General features: G+C 40.0%; 1 protein-coding gene across 1 annotated transcript in view; it reads right to left on the bottom strand.

Annotated features, from left to right (window-relative positions):
* POGLUT3 (protein O-glucosyltransferase 3) overlaps positions 1-14262 on the bottom strand; it is a 147076-nt gene extending 132814 nt beyond the window's left edge. The window contains exon 1 of the mRNA XM_070384256.1: positions 13122-14262. Coding sequence (XP_070240357.1) covers positions 13122-13240 — 119 coding nt within the window. The 5' untranslated portion in view covers positions 13241-14262. The remainder of the gene's footprint in view (positions 1-13121) is intronic.
* Positions 14263-18833: the final 4571 nt, after the last annotated feature.

Genomic DNA, 18833 nt, shown 5'->3' with positions numbered 1-18833 from the left:
AATATACAGGATGATAGAAGAGGGCAACTGGGATGGAAGACAAAAGAAGAGGACAAGAAATTTCTTTCCCTGCTCTGCGCTGTTGGGAGATGACCCCTATAAGTACATTTCTCACGCTCAACTAGAAGTTAAAGACTTCCAGCTGGCTTCAGCCAGGCACTGGCAGGAACTGGAAGTCTAGAAGGGAAAAGTCAGGGTATTTCTCCTCCTCCCTCTGCCTTATGAAGAACTTCCGGTAGGGACTGTTTCTCCCAGGTTTCCAAATCCCCAGACAGGTCTGCCAAGGTCCCAGTTTCTCTTGAAGGATCATAATCTGTAGGGCTTGGCTAACCCCGCCTGCTTCTAAAAAAACAAAAAGAAAAAAATGTAAACTTAATTGTTCTTCAGTCACTCAGTCCTGTCCAACCCCACAAACTTTAGCATGCCAGGCTTCCTTGTCTTTCACTATCTGCCAAAGTTTGCTCAAACTCATGTCCATTGAGTCAATGATGCCATCCATCCATCTCATCCTCTGTTGCCCACTTCTCCTGCCCTCAATCTTTCCCAGCATCAGGCTCTTTTCCAATGAGTCAGCTCTTCACATCAGGTGGCCAAAGTATTGGAGCTTCAGCTTCAGCACCACCAGTCCTTCAAATGAATATTCAGGGTTGATTTCCTCTAGGACTGACTGGTTATATTTTATTATATAAAGATTTTTAAAAATCCTTTTCTTAGATAGGTAGAAATTAAGTGCAATGAAATCTGTGAAATATATTTGTCATGCTGCTGCTGCTGCTGCTGCTAAGTCACTTCAGTCGTGTTCGACTCTGTTCGACCCCTTAGATGGCAGCCCACCAGGCTCCTCTGTCCCTGGGATTCTCCAGGCAAGAATACTGGAGTGGGTTGCCATTTCCTTCTCCATATTTGTCATAAATAGGACAAAAGTCAATTTCCTTCATGTATAGAGAAACATATAAAGCAATAAGAAAAAACCCCATTAAGACTCTGTGTCATAGTGGTGTTTGCTTTCTAGAATCCATTCCCCTAGTTTCCCCACTTTTTAATTTTGTTGTGGCATCAAAATGTGCAGTCCTAGAGGATGGATCACAAATGATTTAAGTCTAACATTTAAATCCGACTCCTTGATTTTCAATTCCCTTGAAGCAACCAGTGGCTTTATGACCTGGATTTGGTCAATGAGAGTTAAGGGGAGGTGTGCGGGATAGTATTCAGCAAAGCTTTCACTTTCATAATCGAATGGACAGATGTAGTTGGCTGCACCTTTATCCCCTCTCTCCCACCTTAAACATGGATGTGATGTTTGGAGCAGTTGTAGCCATCTTTCATTACAAAGGGACCAAACTGACATCCTAAACCACTAAACCAGCTAGCAGACCTATTTCCAGATACCTTGTTATTTCCAAACAATTTATTCCCAATGGATTAAAGCCATGATTAGATTTGTTATTTGTGACAAGAAGCATTCTGAGTATAAATTCTGAAATACAAATAGGCAAAGGTATAAATAGATAATTCATAAATTATGAAATGTAAATTAATAGTAAACATTTGAAAAAAGTTCAAATTCATTATAACCACAGTTTCAGAAATTAAATCTAGTATAAGAATTTTTAGCCTACAAAATTAGCAAAGATTAAAAATAATAATACAATTCAGTCCTGGGAAGGACAGTTTCTGCTGCAAGTCAAAGTACAATTTGGTAGAACTTTTTGGAAATCATTTCCCAACATATAACAAGAATTTAGAAAATATTTATATTATAGAATAATGATTCTACACTGTGGAATTTACCTGGCTGTGCTTAGTCGCTCAGTTGTGTCTGACTCTTTGCCCCACAGACAGTAGCCCTCCAGTCTCCTCTGTCCATGGGGATTCTCCAGGCAAGAATACAAGACCCAGGTCTCCCGCATTGCAGGCAGATTCTTTACCATTTGAGCTATAAGGGAAGCCCAAGAATACTGGAATGGGTAGCCTATCCCTTCTCCAGGGGAACTTCCCAACCCAGAAATCGAACCATGGTCTCCTGTATTGCAGGTGGATTTTTTACCAGCTGAGCTACCAGGGAAGCCCATAATTTATCTGAGCGACACACTTCTAATTGAATTAAGGATGTAAGCACAAATTTTGTAATGACATTATTTAACATACTGTAACACAGCATGACAAACCTGACTCCATATTGAATCTATTCCTTTATCTCTAATCTTTGTGCTCTGTTGCTTGTGCTTAGTTATGCTGGTTCTGAGCCATTTGTAAAATAATGTTGCCTGTAACTTGAAATATACAGGATAGCCCCTTCTCAAGACTCTTATCTTTAAAGGCATAACACTTTCCCCACTCATATAGAGATAAAAAGCTGCAGAACAGAGAATAATATTTGTCTTGTTGGAGGTTTGTAAGAACATTGTGATCACACCTAAATGTACAGATGCAAAAACAAAGAATTCTGGCATCAAGAAGTCTGCAACAACCAGCCACATCCCCTCCCCTCCAGATATAAAAGAAGCCTGAATTCTAACTCAGGTAAGATGATTCTTTGGGGTACTAGTCCATCATCTTCTTGATCTGCTGGCTTTCTAAGTAAAGTAGCCCCAACAACTCATCTCTCAATTTATAGGCCTGCAGTATAGTAATCAGTATGAGCTTGAACTTGTTAACAATAACGAGAAACAAAAAAGAATAAGAGAAAATTGAAGTACCTAAAATATTGGAATGATTAATTAAATTATAAAATACACGTAGAAGAATAGTATACAGCCACAAAAAATGTTGACTAAGAGTCTTACATTTGAAGGGGTTATTTTTATGTCAGATATTACACATAAAAATATACATAATACTATTACAATTATATGAAAGTGAGTGTGGATGAAAATAGTTTTGATGGTTCCTAAAAAGTTAAACCCAGAATTAACAAATGTCACAGTAATTCCACTCCTGGGTATACACCCAAAAGAAAGGAGAACAAGTACTCAAAATCCTTGTAGATAAACGTTCATAGCAGCACTATTCACAATAGACAAAAGTGGAAACAACCCAAATGTTTATGAAGAATGAATAAACAAATTGTGGTATATACATATAATGAAATATCATTCAGAACAATTTTAAAAAAGAATGAAGTACAGATAGATGCTACAAGGAAGACAGACATCAAAACATGCTGAGTAAAGTGGGCACCAAAGGTTACATATCACATTTGTTGCTAAGTCACTTCAGTTGTGTCCGACTCTGTGTGACCCCATAGACGGCAGCCCACCAGGCTCCACCGTCCCTGGGATTCTCCAGGCAAGAACACTGGAGTGGGTTGCCATTTCCTTCTCCAAAGCATTAAAGTGAAAAGTGAAAGGGAAGTCGCTCAGTCGTGTCTGACTCTTAGCCCACCAGGCCCTCCATCCATGGGATTTTCCAGGTAAGAGTACTGGAGTGGGGTGCCATCACCTTCTCCAACATATCACATGGAACGTTCTATTATATGAAATGTCCAGTAGAGGTAGATACATATAGACAGAAAGCTGATTGGTGGCTGCCAGCAATTGGAGGGAGCAGGAATAAAGAATAACTTTAAAAAAAATTAATTTCATTGAAGTATAGTTGATTTACAATGTTGTGTTAATTCTGCTGTTAATATACCAAAGCAATTCATTATTTTTCATATTCTTTTCCATTATGGTTTATCACAGTTTATTGAATACAGTTGCCTGTGCTATACTGTAGGACCTTGCTGTTTATCCATTCCATACATATAAATTTGCATATGCTAATCTGAAACTCCCAGTTCATCCCGCCCCCACCCCTCTCCCCCGTGGCAACACAATCACAAGTCTGTTCTTTATGCCTGTGAGTCTGTTTCATAGATAAGTTCACTTGTGTCATATTTTAGATTCTACATATAAATGATAGCATATGGTATTTATCTTTCAAAGAGTAACTATTTAATGAGTTTAATTTTGAAGTGATGAGATTTTTTTTGGCCTTGTGTCCAAGTATTCCAACACCATTTGTTGAAAAAGACTATCCTTCATTGAATTGCTTTCATACCTTTGTGAAAAAAATCAGTTGGCTATATTTTGGGGCTCTATTTCTGGACTATATTCTGTTCCATTAAATCATATAAATTTTCCCCTTCACAAATACTATGCTATCTTGATTACTATGACTTTATAGTAAGTCTTAAAATCAATTAGTGTGATTCTTTCCAATTTTTTTTTCAAAATTGCTTTGTCTATTCAGTTCCTTTGTTCTTCCATAAAAATTAGATTTCTAATTGTTCATTATTAGTATATGGTAATACAATAGGTTTTTATATATTAATCTTGTATCCTACCACCTTGTTAAAGTCACTTATTAGTTCTAGGATTTTTTTCCTTTTGGTAGATTTTTTTCTTTGTAAACAATCATGTCATTAGCAAATATGGATAGTTTTATTTCTTCCTTTCTGATATGTGTATCATTTACTTCCTTGCCTGGCTAGGACCTCAACTATGATCTTAAGTAGGAACAGTAAGATTGATTGTACATCTTGTCTTGTTTTCAATCTTAAGGGGGAAAGTAGTCTTAAACCATTAGGTATTATGTTAGCTAAAAGATTTTTTGTAGATGCCTTTTATCAGGGTCTATTTCTTCCTTGCCAAGAGTTTTTTTTTCAAAGCCCTTTCTGCATCAATTGATATGATCACATGTGTTTCTTCTTTAGATTGTTGATATAGTGGTTTACAGTAATTTATTTTAAAATAGAGAACAACCTGTACTGTTTTGTATTAAATTGTGTCCTCCAAAAAAGATATGTTGGAGTCCTAACCCTTAATACCTTATTTGGAGACAAGGTCTTTACAAAGGTAATCAAGCTAAAATGAGGTCTTTAGTGTGGGCTCTAATTCAGTAATGATTGGTGTCCTTATGAAGAGGGCAAAATTTAGACAGCAGAGGCAGATGCACACACAGTGAGAATGCCATGTGAAGACTGGAGTTACAGTGCCACCAGCCCTGGAACCAGCAGAGTTCCTGGGAGAGCCCTGGGACAGAGTCTACTCAAGCGCCTTCAGAGGGCGCGCCATTCCTGACACCTGGAGGCCAGCTCTTTACCGCAGATCTGCAGAACAGAGCAGTGGTTGCCAGGTTACCCTCTCCCAGCTCAGATCAGACCGCTCCCTCCTCCACTGCCACTCCATGTGTTGTTTTAAAGTTGAAACCAAGGCAAACTTGATATAAATATAAAACACCACAGCCTTTCTTTGGAAAGTGGTGAGTTCGGTGTCGCTGTAGCCCCTAATTTCCTCTTTCATCACTAGAAAGTCTAACACACAGAGGAATGAGAAAGCTGGCTCCTGTGGTATGCCAAGTTGGTGTTTTGAGTACAGCCTTTAGATAGGGCCACTGGCAAGGCCAGTAAGGAAACATTCCTGGGCAAAGTGAAGCGAGCCTAAGGCTCTCAATATTATGGCCTGTGCAGTAACTAACTGTGGAAAAACAGACCCGAGTTGCTTCAGCAAGGCTCTTAGCCAACTTAGCTCAGTTTTAAAACTCAAATATGTTAATAGGAAGAAAAATATTTTCTGACTAACCTTAACTTGACCTTCTTTGCCCTTCATGTCGTATCCCCAGATCTATCCTTCTCTCACTTTGTGTTCCCTCACAGAAGTAAGTTAAGGTTCACTTAATTAGGAATTGAGTACCTACTAGGTGTATGAGGCTCTCATCCCTGAGACAATCCTTGACCACAGGAACTCGAGACTGATGTACAGAAATGAACTTACCCATGAATACATTAACATTACAAAATGTATAAAACATTATCATGAAAAGGGCAGAAAAAATTCAGATATTTAAAGTCATACTTATGAAGGAAAAGACAGTTATTTTGTATCTCTTGCATTTCTTTATTATCAAAAGAAATAATAAAAAAAATCTATAATAATTTTAAGGAATAAAATAATAATAAAATGGTTAGAGTTCCTATAAATATCACACCCAAGAGATAACCATCTTAGTAGTTTACAGTATATCCTTACAAAATGCATATATACTTTTTAAAAAAGCAAACAGTGATAAGAGAAAATTTCACATACTGAGGTACGGGGAAGTCATTCTGGCTTATACATGAGTAAACTTGAACTTTGTGCTAACTAAAACAGTCTGTGTGTACAGACATTGTATATCTGCTTTAATTATTAAAGAAAAGGGCAGAATGTGCAAAAGTAAAGAATGTGCATGTTAAAAATAAAGATTAAATGCTTCTCTTCCTGGGATACCAAAACTAGTACTATTTAAATGATAAGACTCCTTTCCCAGGTGCTAAGGCTGTACTGACTTGCTATGTACATGCTGATCTATTTTCTTTTTTTTTTTTTAACTTGAAGGAATGTATCCTTGACTTGTTTGATGTTCTTTGCTCTGAAAATACACAAAACTGTGTTGAAAACCATGCTTCTCCATAGAAGTTCTTCAGAGTTATCTGAGAGGCTGTTTGGGGGGCTATAAGTCCTGCTGCTGCTAAGTCGCTTCAGTCGTGTCCAATTATGTGTGACCCCATAGACGGCAGCCCACCAGGCTCCTCCATCCATGGGACTTCCCAGGAGTGGGACTTCCCACTGGAGTGGGGTGCCATTGCTTTCAAGGACACATGATTACCTAGAATTGTATGTTCTCTATTTTCATGGTCAATGAATAGCAAGATCTGTAAGTGCAAAGACCTCAGTGCTGGTTCTGTTACAAGCTACGTGACAATGTGAGGATAATCACTTCAACTTCATTGTAGAAAGCAGTACTGCACAGTGATTTAAGTGCTGATGGAGTCCACAAATTCAGTGCTTCTTAGCAATATTATCTCAATCAAGTTACTTATCCTCCCTAAACTTCTTCTGAATGGAGACTAAAAATATCCCTCAATTCATCAGATTGTTGTAAAAATAATTAAAGGAGATAATGCATATGAAGAGTTTAGCACAGAGCAAGTACTCAATTAAATATGAGCTATTATTACTGTTGCTGTTTTTGTTAGCTTTTGAAAAAAAAATACCTGCTTTATTAGTTTAGGATGAGGATAAAAACTAACTTTAAGAGTTATAATGTCACAAAACCTAACTAGGGCACTAATCGTCAACCTTGGGATTTGTTGTTGTTGTTTAGTTGCCAAGTAACGTCTGATTCTTTTGCGACCCCATGGACTGTAGCCCACCAGGCTCCTCTGCCCGTGGGATTTTCCAGGCAAGAATACTGGAGTGGGTTACCATTTCCTTCTCCAGGGGATCTTCCTGACCCAGGGATTGAAACCATGTCTCCTACTTTGGCAGGCAGATTCTTTACTGCTGAGCCACCAGGAAAGCCCTTATTTACCAGGCTCCTGTCATTATCTGCCAATACCACTTTCTCAAGCAGACTTCCCACATGGCTGCATTTCAGCCCTCTTCATTGTAAGAACGAAATGCAGCCAAGCATATTCTTTCATCTCTCTTAAGTGTCTCAACTTTTTTTCCACTCTCAGTTGAAAAGACCCACATCTAACTTTTGATCTACTTAATATATTTTCAGTTTGGCTATATTTTTAAAAAAAACTCAAAAAGTAAAAATTATGAAAGGTCAATAATTCCTAAGGTCACTAAAACAAACTCACTTGTACAATAAGCTGTAAACTCACCTTGTTTGGTTATTCTGAGCATTAACTCTTTTAATTATTTTTACAGATTAGGTGTGGAACTATAATAGTATAGTAGTTCCACATGTATTGCCCACAGAGACCAATCTAAGGAGCAATTAGACAGGAGAATTTGCTTGAGAGAAAGCTTTCCTCTCAATTTAAAGGAATTAACTAAACTGGATGTTATTGAAAAGTACAGACACCTCAGAGATCCATGATGTTGATCCCATTCTTTGTTACATTATCAGAACACTCCAGCCTATAGGGCATCCCTGTGACCTCCATGCAGTTCTCATGGTCCCTTCCTCAGCCATGCAGGGCTCCATGAGAGCAAGCTACATATATATGAACTCTTCATCTTACAGGGTTTACCACCAACCAAAAACTTTCATAGACTGAAGCCATTTGCAGCAGAATTTCTTTGCTGTATCCTCAAGGTCAGCACAGTGTCTGGCACATAACAGATGCCCCATAAATAGGTATTCAATGTTTCTTGAGTCTGCCCTTGTCAGAGGCAGATTTTACCTGCTGCGAGAGGAGAAAGCAGGCAGAAAGCCTAAGAGACAGGAGACCTGTGTATCTGGCTTTTAATCTCAGCAGGACGCTACAGTTGCCACCAGCTATCAATTACTTCACCACTTTGATATATACAGACCTCCTCAAGACTGAGCCACAGCTCAGGTACACTAGTGTAAATCAACTGAAACAGCTAAGCATGGGAAAACCATCCTGGGCTGCAATCTTGCCACTGGGCAAAGATAGTCTAAATCTGGATATGCCATTTTTGAAACTTAATTACATCAGGTGCTATAACATCGTATACTTTGTAAGTTTTCTGCAATAGAAAAAAAACACACATTTTGGTTATTGTTGTCTCTTCAGTGTGCTGACTACTTGATATAATCTCTTAGTACTTTCAGTCACACTTATGAGATGGGCATGGTGAGGGTGATAGGTAGTTGGGTTTTCCAAAGACTTTTGTAAAGTGTAAGATGCTTTTCACATTTTATTCTATGTATCATATTTATGTGTATATATATGTATATTTATGTATGTATACACACAGATGTATATTTTCTCCAAGGTGTGAGAGCAGTAAGGGGAAATTTTTCACTTGCCAATCGTGATTTAAACTCTCAGCCATTTCTCTTCACTGCAGCTAGAACCACAGACTGTACCAGGCCCAAAAAGTCATACCCAAGTTAATACTTCCAGGAAAAAAAACCTTTCCACAATCCAAAATGAAGTGTAACTGACAGACTGGAATTTAAGTTGTAATTTTCACTTCTATTATGGGATCTCAGAGAATTTCTGTAGCTCAGATCCCAAACTCACAGGATTGAAGAGGACACATGTAACAGAGTGATTGTAGTCCATGACAGGGTTCAGGAGGGAGAAATCCCATCCTGCAGAGGGTACTGGGCAATGAAAAGAAGGTGAAACAGAGACTGAGAAATGGGAAGAAAAGCAAGGGACTGCAGAAACCTCTGACTCCAGCCAGAGCAGACCATTAATTCCTTCATCAAGTATTTACAAGGGGCTATACAGACAGGAACCTTGTGACTAGGGCCTCCCTCTCCTTTAAGCCATGAAATCCTACACCCTTCCCCTCATCTGCCTTCCCAGAGCCAGGTGGCATGTGCCCAGGATTCTTGCATCCTTACCCGCAGGTCTGCCTTCCCATCTTGGCATTGTTGGGCTTGAGGGCAGTGGAGCCCAGCCCCCAGCTGTCAGGCAAGCCCACACCTTTCAGCAAACATTTACTGAATGTTCCCCATAGGCCAAGAGCTATGGCAGGCCCTAGAGAGTCACAGAAAGGAGATGAACAAATTTTTACTTATTTTCTTCTAGTTGCTAAGCACGTGCCCAGATGCCCAGAAGAAACTGAAATAATAACATAAGCAGTATTTTGTGTTCTGCTTTTTCACAGAACAATGTCTCATACATTTTTTCCACCATTGCATCCATGAAAAGCTTGAGGTGCATACAAAACAACCAAGGTAGTCAGAAATATTGAACTAAAATATCACACTGGATGGGACATAATGATGTCTTCACAACTGTCCTTTGTAATGACTGCACTCTTACTTAGATTTGAAAATTCCCACTCTTTTGCTTACAGGTAAAACTGCAATATCTGAGAGTATATGTGCTGTTTTTCCTCTAATATAACATAACATATGCTATGTTTTAAGTTGTTTCCAGCTTTGTGAAATGGAATTAAGTGTGTACCTGAGGTTATTGAGAGGATTAATTAAATATGTATAACATGTTTAATACAGTGCCTAGTATATAGTAAGAGACCAATAAATGTTAGCTATTATTATTATTATCACAATAATAACTATTATTACCTAAAAGGAAGCATTTAATAAATGTTCGTGTGGTCATCTTCCACCTCAATCTCCTACTAATGAGAAACATCCAAGAATTGGATGACTAGGTCAACAGCAAGTCATGTCTTCATAGGTATTGGCATATTGTTCACCAAAACGATAGTATTCAATTTCGAATGCCACTAACAACAAGCAGAATGTATCCATTTCACTTCACCAAGTCTTTTCTGTTATTTTTAAAGGTGCAACACGGTATCATGAGATTACTTCAATTTTCTTTTTTTAAAATTGCTGTTAGGATGAACATTTTCCCATATGTTTTGTTTACTGTTTGGATATATTCCAAACAGTAGTATAAATGACTTATTTCTATGTTTTGCCTATTTAACAACTTGAATCTTCATGTTTTCTTAAAAATTTGAATAAACTCTTCATATATTTGAAACATTATAATATTTAATGCAAATACTTCCCCAGTAAGGCAGAGTCAGAGAGTTCTGGTACCAATGAAGGAAGATCAGGGGAAGCTCACTTCTGTAGGTGGGGCTACAATCTCCTGCACAGTGAACTCAGCTAGTTCTATGCCATTAAGATCCACCTCTGGATACCTCTGGCCTTGCATGATACTGTAGTCCTGTATTTCTAACTGTAGGATACTTCTTAGTTGTCTTGTAGATAGCTCAATGCTATCATAGATAGGCCTCAACCAGCAAACATTCCAAGCTTCAACATTTAACCCCTGCTCTTTTTGTCCTGGTCAAGAGATCTGGAGACTGTTCCTCAGTATAGTTAAAAAGGCCTCTGAGCATCTCTTGGGACTGTTGTACTTTCTCCCAAATAATAACCTTGATTTATATGTCATGTGTCTTGACTTTCGATTAGGAAAATGTGATGATAAAAAATTGAGTAGAAGAACCAAGTTGATATGTCATTGCAGGGCTTTTCTGCATGCCAGTATCCGCTACTAAAACTGATGCATGCGAGCTCATTAGCAGAGCAGTCCCATGGAGACTGCTATCCAATGATAGGTATTTGACAATGGGACACAGGAATCAACTAGGGGAAAATAAAATACTAGAAATAATTGCCTCGAGCATTGGGCTCAAGTGTCTGCTTTCATTAAATTATTTTTCTGTTTTAATGGTGTCATTTAATTATTTATTATTATTATTTTTCAAATTTTGTTTAGTAGTTAACAGTACTGATTTTGTCTTTGCATTATGGCTTTTTCTGCTGATGTTCCAGTTAGGATATGAGTGCCATGAAGTGTGTTTTAGGCTTCCTTCTAAGGCCTAGCCTAAGGGCCTTTGCCACCCAAGTGTAATTCCACTTCCCTCTAAAGTCAGCTGCTATGGGCACCATAGGCTGCTACAGAGAAAATACAATAAGGCAAGCATCAGGTCAAATACAAAAAGTCAAAATTTCCTTGAATTTTAAAATAAATGACATTACTATTTCTAAAAACTATACTTCATGAACAGTTAGCAGGATGTTGATAACATCTTCAATGGAAGCTACCCTTTTCCTAATTCTACCCTCACTTTCCCCCCAAATATACTGGGTCCACTTAAGAAGTCCAGTCCTTTCCAGAAACAACAAACACTTCCAAGAACACACACTAAGAGCAACCAGTTTCTTAGTCCTTTTGGAGTATGTGTTAAAAAAACAAAACAAAACTGTGTGCAGTTCTAAAGCTCTCCTTTCCAAGGTTAGGTGTGCCTGTGTACACTGCATGTGCCCACATGTGGGTATAAGCGTGTGTGTGTGTGTGTGTATATGGATATACTGGGCTCAGGAGGGCACACTTCTGCAGTTTGAGGAAATGATAGAGCCTGTTTTTCTAATGGCAGATTATGATGGTATGAAATACACATCCTTAAACTTCAAATGTTCGTTTCTCCCCACAGGAGTCATTTCTGGGGTCTGGGGGTGGGCTTAGCCATATCTGGTGAAGACAGGGCTTTGGGCCCAGTGTATTCTAATTGCTTCTAAAAAACCAGCAAGGGTTTCCCTATGTGAAGAGTATCTTTGGAGGTTTTTTTGCTGGGGTGTTGGTGGGTGGGTAAGTGTGATGCCTGGAAGAAAGTGGCAACACAGAACTTAGACCACCACCAAGTTGTTCACAAACAAAACGGCTTTCTAAATTCCAATCAATGCCACACTTTTTGGTCCGAGACTGATACTTTGAATTTTCTTCCATAGTCCACTGGAGAAGGCCTTGGGTGGGTTTAATCCAAGACAGATGAGAAAGTCTTTAATTGATTCCAGGACTTATCCCACACTTCCCCAGCAGAAAAAAATTGGTTACTTTACATCTCAGGCAACTATCTCCGGATTTCATTCCCTGGTAACTAATCCCTCACCTGTAACACCGCACAATAAGGTGAAGGGTGATGGTCTGCAGCAACTCATCTTCCCCAAGCACCACACACGAGGGGATCACACCATTCTAGCGACCCCAAGCGTCCCCAGTTCCAGCTAAGTTCACTCCACACCCTTTGGCTAGTTTCTCGAACTCCATCCAGCTCTTGAGGCGGGAAACACTTGACCTTCAGTGAGGTGCCAGTTCTCCTGGGCCTCGCTGACTGCCCCGGTGGGTGGAGAGGGGAAGTTTCTCCAAGAGTGTGTGCGGCGAGAGTGGACGACCCGGAGGACTCTACAAGCACGTGGTTCCGCGCCGGCCAAGACCTCGCTCCCCGCCCAGTCTCACGGGTCCGCCCTGCCCACGCCACGCGGCGGCTTGGAGGACACCTGACCGACCTGCCCCCACCCTCGGACGGACCGTAAGCAGCGACTGCTGCCCACGTGTCGCGGTCGAGGGGCGGGGCAGCCGCGCGGGACCCACGCGGAGAGAACCGCGCCGAGGGGCCCGGCCGCGCGCCGAGGGCAGGGGCGCGCCCCCCGCGGCGGGAGCGGAGCTCGCCGAGCAGCATGCCCGGGAGGCGGCGTCTGGAAAGAGCACTCGCCAGGCCTTCAAGGTTCTTCAGATTTCCCCCTGCCGCGCCGCGCGCCCCGGGCGGAGGCTGCACGTCCCCGAGCTTCAGACAGGTGCCCGGCGAAAGCTCCGCGCCCGCCGGGCTCGGTGGACGCCACGGACGCCCCCCTCAACTGTGCACCAGACCCGGGGGAACAAAGAGTTAGCTCGGTACCTGATCCTCTCCTTCTCTGCTCTCTGGAGCTCCTCATTTCTTTCCAGCACCTGAAGGATCTTCCTGGCTTCTTCATCGTTTAGGAAACTGCAATCAAACCCCTGAGGAACTTTCGTCATTTTCTCTACTGTGTGTGCATTACCCTTAAGCTCCTTGGCGCCTCCTGTTACAATGACATTTCTCAAGCTACAGAAGACCAGTTTCAGGTACTTGATTCCAGAGCCAATGAAGCCCGTCCCTTTGAAAATCTAAAACCTAGGGAGCAGCCCACACCTACAGGACTAATTTTGATGACACCTTAATGACATATTTCTCTCAGCGTATCCAACCGAGATGCAAAATGAACCGCTGAGGGAGAGAGGGAACCAATCCCATCCCGAAGGGGCGGGCCGTTCCGCGCTCCTCCCTTTCCCTCCTCCACCTGGTATCAAACTTGTTTAACTAACAAGCCTACACATAATTTAGCCCCGAAGTGGGGTGGAGGCTTGAGTGTTGGCTCCAGCGTATTTATTTTGGCTGTTGTTGTTTGCCCACAAAACTTGAACTTGACTAGTAGGCGTGAAAAAGAGAGTTTCACGACTAATTCTCGTTTCTAATAAAGAGCCCATAGGAAATAGAATTGCGGGTGGCAAAGAGTCGGGCGCGACTGAGCGACTTCACTTCACTTAGGAGCTTTAGAACTGGCAGAAGGGTTATTCCTTTTAGAAAGACCCAGAAGAACCCTTCTGGGTTCAGCCCACAAGGGTTTGCCGATACCTGCAACTCATTGTTTCACAAAGTCATTCTCAGACTTTGGAAAAATCAAAACTGTTTATGGTATTTCAGGAGAGGACATACCGAAAGGATGGTTAAAAAGCACCTGTTTGTAGTTTTCTATAAGATTTGATAAACTTCCTAATAAAAAGTTTCAGGGAAGTAATAAAAGTGCCACTTTAAAACATCTTAATCCTCAACTAGAGTAAAATGTAATCCTATGAAACCACAGAAATACCTTTCCCTAGAAAGCATTATTCCAAGATCTGATGGAAATTTCTAAATATATTCAAAAATATACACTTTTAAAATGATCAAATCTGTTTCAGAAAACAGTTTGTTTCTTTGGCTTCACTTTGCACACAGTAACTTCATGAGATCAACTTTACTGCTCCAAAGCCTTAATTTGGTCGCTTCTTATGTCGTGGTGATGGTTACTAACATTTAAATTTGCTTCCATGTGCATCATCCCTTTTCATGGCAAAAACCATAATAAAGATTTTGTATCTGTAACAAAAACATGTCAGAAATGGTTATTTATGTTTTGGCCTCACCTTATTTAAGATATGTCTAGGCAAGTCACCATTTAAATAAATTTTCGTGGGTGTCTATCTGTTACTTCTATGAAGCAGGAACTAATTCAGCTCACTAATGTACAACTCACAGAACTCCTTTATAAATAATCTCTGCATTAATGATGGTTTAGGAATGTGTCTCCTTCATGATGTCCATATTTTCTCCTCTTTAGTGTGTTCATTTATTCAGCATAATTATAGGACTTTTAAAATGTGGGCACAGGCTGTTTGTTCCTGGTGTAGCAATTAATTGATTTCCACCTACTATAAGGAAGCACCATACACTTTGAATTTTGCAATAAGGAGATTCTTATTTTGAATTTGCAGTCAACTTGAATTTCATTTTTACTTAAATTGAAAGTAGGGAAAACTATCATTCACATATGACTTAAATCCCTTATGATTATACAGTGGAAGTGACAAATAGATTCAAGGGATTAGATCTGATAGAGTGCCTGAAGAACTATGGACAGAGGCTGTGATCAAAACCATCCCCAAGGGGAAAAAAAATGCAACAAGGCAAAATGTTTGTCTTAGGAGGCCTTACAAATAGCTGAGAAGAGAAGCAAAAGGCAAAGGAGAAAAGGAAAGATATACCCATCTGAATGTAGAGTTCCAAAGAATAACAAGATGAGAGAAAAAGGCCTTCTTAAGTAAACAATGCTTAAGAGGAATGAAATGGAAGAAAACAATAGAATGGGAAAAATAGCGATCTTTTCAAGAAAATTAGAGATACCAAGGGAACATTTCATGCAAAGATGGGCAGAATAAAAAACAGAAAATGCAAGGACCTAACAGAAGCAGAAGAAATTAAGAAGAGGTGGCCAGAATATGTAGAATAACTATACAAAAAAGGTCTTAATGACCTGGACAGCAACGATGGTGTCGTCACTGACCTAGAGCCAGACATCCTGGAGTATGAAGTCAAGTGGGCCTTAGGAAGCGTTACTAATGAACAAAGCTAGTGAAGGTGATAGAATTCCAGCTGGGCAGGAGAAGAAGGGGGCTACAGAGGATGAGATGGTTGGATGGCATCGTCAACAATGGATGTGAGTTTGAGCAGACTCCGGGAGATAGAGAAGGGTAGGGAAGCCTGGCGTGCTGCTGCAGTCCATGGGGTTGCAATGAGTTGTACATGACTGAGCAACTGAACAACAATATACACTGTGAAGAAGATAATCCTTGTCTTTAGGAAGTTTATAATACAGTGAAGGAGATAGCACAAATGGAAAAATGACTCCATAACAAAGAAGAACATAATAGATGTATAAAGTAAGTCCTATTACAGCACAGAAGGAAGAAGTCAGTTCCAACTGAGTGCTTCAGGGGGAGGAAATGGTATTTGGGTTACAACATGAAGGGTCATATTTCAGTAAGAAGAAATGGAGGGTAGTGGGGGAGATGTGTGACTATTCCAGGCTAGGGGAGCAGGGCACCGAATACCAGAAGTAGATTCTAGGAATCTTCTCATAGTCCCTCAACTCTTTTGGCTAATGGCCAAAGTGAGTAAAAATTTGGAAGCTAGAAAAAACAGGGGCATATTCAGAGATTGGAAAATGATGTATTTTGGTTAGAGTATGCATTCTAAATAGGAACAATATTGTCCTAGTGGAGCAATAATTGGTTCTTAGAGGGCAGAAACATCTTACTTTTAAAATGTAAGGTACAGAGACACACCCAGTTCATAAACAGACAGTATGGCTATAGCATTAAAATGTCATGAGAGGGAAGATTAAGAAAAAAGAAAACCTTAAAAGACCCCTTGGGGGACAATAATTGTAAAGGTTGAAAAACCCCTGAGGTAGGACGTGGAACATAGAGTAAAGAAGGCTGAACCCTGATGATGACTGCCATGCTGAAAAATCTGGACTCTACTGTGCAAGCAATGAGTAGTCAATGCAGGTTTTAAGGATGACAATGATAAAGTTGAAATTGAACCTTGGGATGATGATTCTGGCAGCAGTTGGTAAGAAAAAGTAGAGGGAGGGTGGTGGCAAGAGGCCCTGTTGGATCAGAATGCGGATGCAGACGAAAGGGGAAGGAGGATCAGAACTAAGTGGTGGAAGTGGGGATAGGAAGAAGGATGGGAGTCCAAAGATAACAGTTGGACTTGGTAACTCATTAAATATTGGAGTTAAGAAGAAAGAGGCCAAAGATGATGCAAGGTGTCACGAGAAGTATCTTAAAGGAGAGTAGTCTTTTTGATTATAGGGGAATCATAAGGCTTTTAAAAAAGATCCAGAGTTCAGTTTTAGACTTAGAGTTTGAGCTACTTGCAATTTATCCATGTGGAGATACTGAGCAAAAGTGAAAAATGTGGGATTGGGAATTCTTGACACAGGGATGGAGAAGTAGATTTGGCAGTCATCTGCTTAAAGATGATTGCCAAAATCCTGAGACTAGATAAGATAGCCAGAGCAAAGGATAGATAGAGAGTAGGAGTTGTGTTCAGAACCTCGAATGGCCACTGTGGACATCAACACCCAGGCATGTTTCAGCCCTGGGTTATGGCATAAGGAGGCATATGATGGAGAAATTTTTATATTGAGGTTTTATACTGAGAAATTTATAAGGCATTGAGGTTGCCTTGGAAACCATACAGGCAGTTTCTATGGAACTATAAATTTAGTGCTTAGTAAATATTGTATAGTAAAGTAAAAGTAATTCTAAATGGGTTGTTTTATGGGCTCAGCCAGCTCCAAACAGCTGTTCTCATCCTTAGTATCTGGTAAACCTGACAACCTCCTGCCCAGCCTTTCAGCTAGAAAGGCCTATCAGTTTGGTTTTTTATTTAAAAACTGCTACTATTAGTAGCAGCTAGATAGATAGCAATGATCTTTTGAAATCTTTCATTGTCTCCTGTTTTCTCCAATCTCTTGGCCAAATCTCCAACAGAAGGCTTGGTTTTGTTTGTTTGTTTTTTCTCTTCACTGACACTTACTTCATCCAGCCAAGAGAAGTACAGATCACATACTTGCTTGAATTTCTGAATTTTTGATACCTAAAGTCACTTATGCCTGCAGTAAGCCATTTAAAATCATCTCTGTAGATTTTAGATAGGTTTTTCTCAGAGGTATCTTCTCTTTCAACAGACAGGCCTTTATTAGTAAACAAGAGATGGAAAACTCTGAGAAGGGAGTTACCAGGAGCTCACACAATTGTTCATTTCAGTTTTCACTATACTAATTGTCCAGTGAATAGTGTTGCAAATCTAGGTAGGAAATTACCTTTTGGTTCACCCTGAATACACAATTACAGAATACAAATTAGAACAGTCACTTAAACTCTCCGAATGCTAGTTTTTGTTGTTGTTGTTGTTTTTATAAAAACAAGGATAGTAATAGATCCAGCCTTATATGATTATCTAAAAAATTGCTGCGAAAATACACATAAAGCAGGTAAAAAGGTTGATGCTCAATAAATGGTACCTATTAATAACGTTCACACACAGAGCTGCCTACAATTTTAAAAGTAACATTTTCTCTGACAACAAAAGTACTATCTATTTATTGGGGTTTGGGGAAAACTGAAAAATAAAAATAAGAATACAACAAAATCTCAGCTTTTTTTCTGCTAAGTTGATGGAAGAATGCCTCTTAGTTCTGCAGCCACATGGGCTCACTAGTACCAACGTTTCCAAGTCTCATCCTTAAGGCAGAGTAATAGAGGGAGATTTGGAGCTGGGGAAAGGATATAATTGGTGCTAGGAAGGTTGTAGGGAGAATGCCCACCAAATGCTTAAGGCTTTCTAATGAAATAGTTTCATCAAGTCAAAAAGCATGGATCAAGGAATTCTAGACATTACCATACCTTCACGGATCACAGCCTTATCATGGCAAAGGGGCTTGCATGAGTTAATAAAGCTATGAGCCATGACTTGCAGGGCCACCAAGACAGATGGGTTATACTGAAGCGTTCTGACAAAATGTGGTCTACTGGAGGTTTGAATGACAAACCATCCAAGTATTCTTGCCATGAGAAGCGCATGAGCAGTATGAAAAGGCAAAAAGATAGGACACTGAAGATATGCCATCCAGGTTGGAAGATGTCCAGTATGCTACTGGGGAAGAGCAGAGGGCAAGTACTAGTAACTCCAGAAAGACTGAAGTGACCAGGCAAAGCAGGAATGACACTCAGCTATGAACGTGTCTGTGGTGAAAGTAAAGTCCAAAAGAACAATACTGCATAGGAAACTGGAATGTTAGGCTGGTAAATCAAGGTAAATTGGACATGGTCAAGCAGGAGATGACAAGAGTGAGTATCAGCATCTTAGGAATCAGTGAACTAAAATGGACAGGAATGGGCAAATTTAATTCAGATGACCATTCTATATACTACTGTGGACAAGAATCCCTTAGAAGAAATGGAGTACTCCTCAAAGTGA

The sequence above is a fragment of the Bos mutus genome, chromosome 15 (assembly GCF_027580195.1).
Source record: "Bos mutus isolate GX-2022 chromosome 15, NWIPB_WYAK_1.1, whole genome shotgun sequence".
Taxonomy (NCBI): Eukaryota; Metazoa; Chordata; class Mammalia; order Artiodactyla; family Bovidae; genus Bos; species Bos mutus.
Note: the sequence above shows the minus strand (reverse complement) of the source record. Positions and strands in the feature narration are given on the sequence as shown.